The following is a 6,000-nucleotide window of genomic DNA, read 5'->3' as shown; positions in this document are numbered from 1 at the left end:
TTTTCAGAGTGAATTTAAAAATTAGGAATCTTTATAAAACTATAATCTTATGTTTGCAAACAAAAATTATCCTACTGCACTCTTTGAAAAAGCACAGGAGCAGACATGCAGGTGCTGTTAGAGGGATGAGAAAATGAACCGTGTTCTGAAAAACCTCAGAAATCAGGCTACACGAACCCTTGCAACAATACTGTCATCTGTTTAAATACTGGGACTATTGGGGAGGGGAGCTCAGCAGTGGTGGGAAGGCTTTCATGTGGTTACATGTTTATTTTATTTAATTTTTTTGTTAACTCTTTTGCTCTGCAGCTTTTACATATTAATATCAGCTCTATGAGAAGAGGGAGAAAATAAAGCATTTGGGGAACTAGTGAAGAATGTTTGTATCACAAATACCTACCTGTTTTTAAGAATTCTCTGTAATTGTCCTAATCTGGTTACTTTACAATTCTTTGTCATCACCATTTCTAAAACTCCCAAATCCTTTCCTGCAGAGTTCAGTATGTATTACTGATACATTACTGGGCACACATCTTCCACAAAGAAGATAACAGACAAATGAGTGATCTTAAAATACTTGTGCTTCTAAATATATTTATTCAAATACTTCACTGGTCCAAGCTTTCCGTATGAAATCCCTCAGAAATCTGACCTGTAAGTAAACTTGACTTTACTCAGCCCCTCTTTTCAGTGGTTACTAGGAAATAATAAAAAAATAGCAGTTCAAATACCTGCTTTGCTACAACAGCTAGCAAAAGCAGAGATTAATTTCAGAAAATATACTGAAACATTTGAAAAACTGACCATTAAAACAGGCTTCTTTCTAAATATTTATGAGTCATTTTATAACTGGAAGGTATTCTGGAATACTGATCTCTAGTGTTACACCTACAGATCTACAGCACTCACAAATAAATAATAAATATTGATATGTGTGTAGGTCTCTCTACTTCTACTGTATTTTCAGTGGGTGTACAATATCCAGTATAATACATAAGCTATTTAAATACCTCACACCAAACTCAAAACACTGTGAAATACCGTGTAATTTTTAAAATGTTTCAGCAAAGGTTTACACTAAAGCAATGCTTTCACTTTCAATACCAGTGTATAAATGTACTTTCCCTATCAAAGATTTTGTGATGCAAACATGATTATTACTGTACCTGATTTGATCATGGTATTCTTGAAGAGATCAAATAATAGAGTTTTTTTCCACCCTTCTTTTTCTAGTGCCTTTTAAAAAAATTCCACTATCAAAGAATGTTAATTTCTAAGGATTGATCTAGAGATTCCTATGTAAGTATACAATTATTAGGGAAGAAGAGGCACAACAGTGAATATTTTAAAGCAATGTAATCAATATTTTTGCTTTGTGTAGATTTCCCTGCAACAATGAACAAAAAGATCTACTTCAGATTTAGAAACTCAGCTTTAAAGGGAAAGCTAGACAACAAAAAGCAAGAAAGTACTCACCTCTTCACGTAATTTTATCAACTGCAACATGAACGCACAAAAAAGATAAAAAGGAAAGAAATGGCAGGAAAGAAAGATCAGTTGTGTGACAGGATACAGAATTAACATTGACAATTTATCTGTTTACATGTTTAGCATTTAAAAATCACAGACAAACACATTAAAAGAACCTAAACATAGACTACATGCAGAGTTTTTTGAACGAATAAAGATCACTTTCTCACACTGTCACATTAAACAAAGAGAATAGTGTGAAATTCTCTTTTAAACCACATCTAAGACACCATCATGAAATAAAGGGGAATGACTTCATAGAAGTCTATATTATAAAGAAAAAAACAAGTTTACTATTCCTCTCTTCGAAGATTGTACAGCTGAAGTGGTTTTGTATATACAAGTTTTCAGAATGTTTTCTGTATATTTTAGTTGTGACAACTGATTTCTTATTTTACTAGCAGATCTAACTTATTAATAGATGACTGCATCTTTATAGCATATATTTCAGTATTTCAATTTTTATATACCTGAGTTCTACTGCAACTATATTATTTAATTTTATTATTGAACTTCATACTGAGGGTTTCTGCCAGGTAAAAAAATGAAGCAGCTCAGTTAAATGTCTCAGAACTATGATTTATTGAATAGCATATTTAAAAATAGACAAAGGAATAGGGAACAACATGAAACACATTTCCCTCAGAAAAGACCCATTCCAGGTTCTTGATCCAGACCACTATACAGTGTGTGTGTGTGTATATATAAATATATACACATAGGGGGTGTGTGTATGCTTATATAGTATAAAAATTTATATTTATTTATTTATGCTTGCAAATCAACACAATCTAACACAAATAATATTGCTCTGGCAGCTTTACTGTAAAACTAAATAAAACCCCAGCCTGATTATAAATCTATATACTTGCCTCTTAGAGAGACAGATAAATTATTTGTACTGGAACAAAATGTATAATTACTCACAACAAATATCTGCACAAGAATGGCCGTTTATAAAAAATTACAGTTCTCTCACCGATTCCAGTTCAAAATTACAACAGCAACACAATTATCTCAATTTATGCTGATACTTCACCTACAGTTTCATAACACTAATTTTCAACACATGTGTAAGCTGAGAATGTTTACTACTAACAAAGTCTCACCAGCATGAAGGAAACAAAAGAACCTCCATTATTCTCTATTGTCTCATATGGCTCGTCTAAAGCTGAAGGTTTGCCTCACCCCATTACCAAAAGGGACAAGAGCTCTAATGAGATGTAATTAGGGGGTCTCCTACACCACCCCAAGCTGAACTGGGCCAGCTCTTCTGCACCCAGCTAAAGGAACTTTGCCACAATTTGGTATAAAGGAAACCCACACTGCTGGGCAAACCAGCGCTTAAATTCAAGTGCTTGGCCTATCATAAATTGGTCTCTTTCTCCAGCTCTTCCCCCCCTTTTTCCCCCAAAAAGGCAAACATTAAGGCTCTTTAGAAAGAGACGATCTGGGAGTTGATCACATAGCTATCTTTTCTTTCTGAGGCCACCATTCTTCAGTTGACTATGATACTTAAAGGGCCAAAGTTTAAAACGACTCTGCCGCAATAGAGCCCGTCCGGGCATGCCACCCTGCTACAATCAATGAGAGTTTTAAAATGCTGCACATTTGCTTTTTCAATAGGTCCCAAACAAAAATGTTCTATCTTGTTTGTGCTGCATGGCTGAATTTAAGCTCTGCATGGGATTTGCAGCTAAGCTAAGTAACGGGAGAGGGTTGGGGTTTTTTTAACATTGGCTGGAAGATATTCATTCAAATTAACAAAAGATGTATTTTTCCCCCATTTAACAATGCTCTTGATGAAAATGTGTTACCTTTACATTTCTATTTTGAAACATTATTTTTATTATGCTCACACCTGAACTGTAAACAGCGTTAAGCCGTGCACAGCCACCATTTTAGGTTATGATAATCAGCATATTTTTGAAACAAAGATATTTTTTTTCTTTTTTTTCTTTTCTTTTATTTGCAATACAGAATTCGATACAAGAGGTAATCTGTTCCTTTGTAGGCTAAAAAAAAAAAAAATCTGGTTTACGCTGGTTTGAACCAGTGGAATCTCTTGTGGCTAAGCCTTCTGCTGTGACTAAAATCAAAACTGCACCACAGAGAGCGAGGGAGCGAGATGGGATGTGTGTGTGTGTGTGTGTGTGTACGCACGCGTGTGGCCGCAAGGCTCCTCACGTGACCCAAAACTACCGAATTTTTTTTAAAAAGCTGATAACGCCGCCGCCGTCTCTGTCCGCATATAGATAACGAATAAATGCTGAACTCTATTAAACGCCCTTTACACATTATCGTGGGTCGAACACACAATTTTCTGAACTTATGATGACAGTCTATTTATTTTGCTATAAACCCTCGGCATGTAACGAACAGATTTGTGTCTGGTAATGATCTGCTCTGCCAGGGCTATATGAAATGATACCGACCTTCTTTAGATCTTGGCGAATTAAATTGACCAACTTCACCCCCTGGTCTGTAGCTGAAGTTTGACACACTTTATGCACAGCAAGCCCAAATCTAATATTATCACAACTTTGTAGTCAGAAATTAAGTAGACACAAAATGTTTGTTCACCATGAATCATGTATAGAATGTGTGGGTATACGGATATGCAGTTTAACCCAATGTGAATTTATTTAAACTTACTAATGAACATGGCTGCAAAAGAGAAAGGAACACTGTTACACCTCAACAAAGTTGGTAATACTGAACTTCACATCATTTCTGTCGAGAGAAATTTTTGATTTAACCCAACACATACTTCCTCAAAAACATGACTTGCTACATGAACCAGTTCTATTATTATTAAAGTGAAGCTACTACAACTTTTGGTAGTGTATCACTGCACTGAAAAACTCAAAACTTTCAAGAGATTTGCTAAATGTTGGTGGCCAGGACAAGAAACAAGGCTTGATACCAACCAGCCTCTTTAAGACCACTCTTGGAAAATAAACAATAACCCAATGCACACAGCAGCTTTTGGGATTGGGTTCGTAAGGTGGGACTTTTTTTTGATGCAAGAAGGGACATTTCTTGATTTTCATCCTCTGAGTGCTTCATCTGAGTGCCTACATTCACATGATTCAAATTAAGAAAAAAATTAACATATATTAAGCAATTACTTTACTGAACTCTAGGATCACTAAGAGCACTATATCACTACCTGTCTCATGAAAACAAGCTGCACTTAATTAAAAAGAAATTTTCAATAGCAAAATTATATAATTCTTACAACTTCTCACAGGAAATGCCTATATATGCTCTATCTGGCAAAATCAGTTAAATTTTGGTATAGCCATTAGAAGGGAACTGTATTCCAAGTTATTCTGAGTGTCATCTAGACATGATGGCTGCTGCTTTTGAGAGACATGTTGGGAAAATGAAGACAAAAGAAGAATCACCATTACCTATTCTTCAATATGTTCTTTGTGCTTTAATCTTTTTTCCTGAGAGAACTGGAAACTTATACCTGCCATCCTATTCATTACAGCTTATAACTTGGCTATGGTTTACTATAATTTTACCTTTGAAACTCAACTGAAAAAAGAGAAGCTGAATGAGGAAAAGATCCAGATAATTTAGTTTTCCAATAGTGATCTGTTTTATTTGTGGCTTTTTAATATGGTCACACTATTCAGCAAGCATTCAGTTCCTTTTGTCTTCTCTCTCCACCAAAAACATCATGCAAATGTTTATCACATGATAAAGACCAACAACTCATACCTCACAACCTTGACTACCCAGTTATTCAATATTCCTATTGGCAGATTTTACCAATTTTTGTGGTTTGTTACAGGAGCAATTCTGAGCTGGCAAGTTTTTTCAACACCTCCTCTGCCAGAAAAGGAATCCTTTCTCTCCTGTTTCACAGATGGTGACTGAAATGGGGAAAACAAACCCACCATTTTTCAGTTAAACTAATTTAATCTAATCCAAACTGATTGAGAAGTAAAAATCCTACAATATTAGGGCCAGGATCAGTCCACATACCTATATTTATTTCCATGAGACAAAACAAAAGCAAGCATTTGAAACATCTTCAAATATTTAACATGACTTTAAGTTATATCTGGGCATCCTTTCATCATTTACTCCAAGTTTTCTACTGATATAATAATGTACAGGAGTGAAAGCATATTAAACCTGGGGTTACTGAGTTAAACACAACAATATCTCATGCTCAGTGTCTGGTAAGGACCCAAACCTACACTTGATTTTGAAAGCTATACGCTCTAATAAGCTCAATACCAGCTGAAGTTTTTGCACTAACTGCTTGCACCTGCATCTACATGTACATAAGTACAGGTATAAATAAAGATATTTAATAAGAAAAAGAGAATATGATATTTATTACAGAAACAGCATAATAAATAATAGATTTTTAAAATCCTGGCATTTACATATTTAAAAGAAATTAGGTGACTCCTTTATGGTGCTATTTCATTATATTTTTCAATAAAG

General features: G+C 34.8%; 1 protein-coding gene across 4 annotated transcripts in view; it reads right to left on the bottom strand.

Annotated features, from left to right (window-relative positions):
• The window catches only part of VTI1A (vesicle transport through interaction with t-SNAREs 1A), a 257,663-nt gene that overhangs the window by 199,682 nt on the left and 51,981 nt on the right, over positions 1–6,000 (bottom strand). For 2 of the 4 annotated variants that reach the window (XM_058810369.1, XM_058810367.1), the window contains exon 5: positions 1,477–1,497. The exons of the other annotated variants lie outside the window; for them this stretch is intronic. In XM_058810369.1, coding sequence (XP_058666352.1) covers positions 1,477–1,497 — 21 coding nt within the window. The remainder of the gene's footprint in view (positions 1–1,476; positions 1,498–6,000) is intronic. 4 annotated transcript variants of the gene reach the window in all.

Source organism: Ammospiza caudacuta, chromosome 9, assembly GCF_027887145.1.
Source record: "Ammospiza caudacuta isolate bAmmCau1 chromosome 9, bAmmCau1.pri, whole genome shotgun sequence".
In the NCBI taxonomy this organism is placed as follows: Eukaryota; Metazoa; Chordata; class Aves; order Passeriformes; family Passerellidae; genus Ammospiza; species Ammospiza caudacuta.
The sequence above is the reverse complement of the archived record's forward strand: the minus strand, read 5'-3'. Positions and strand labels throughout refer to the sequence as shown.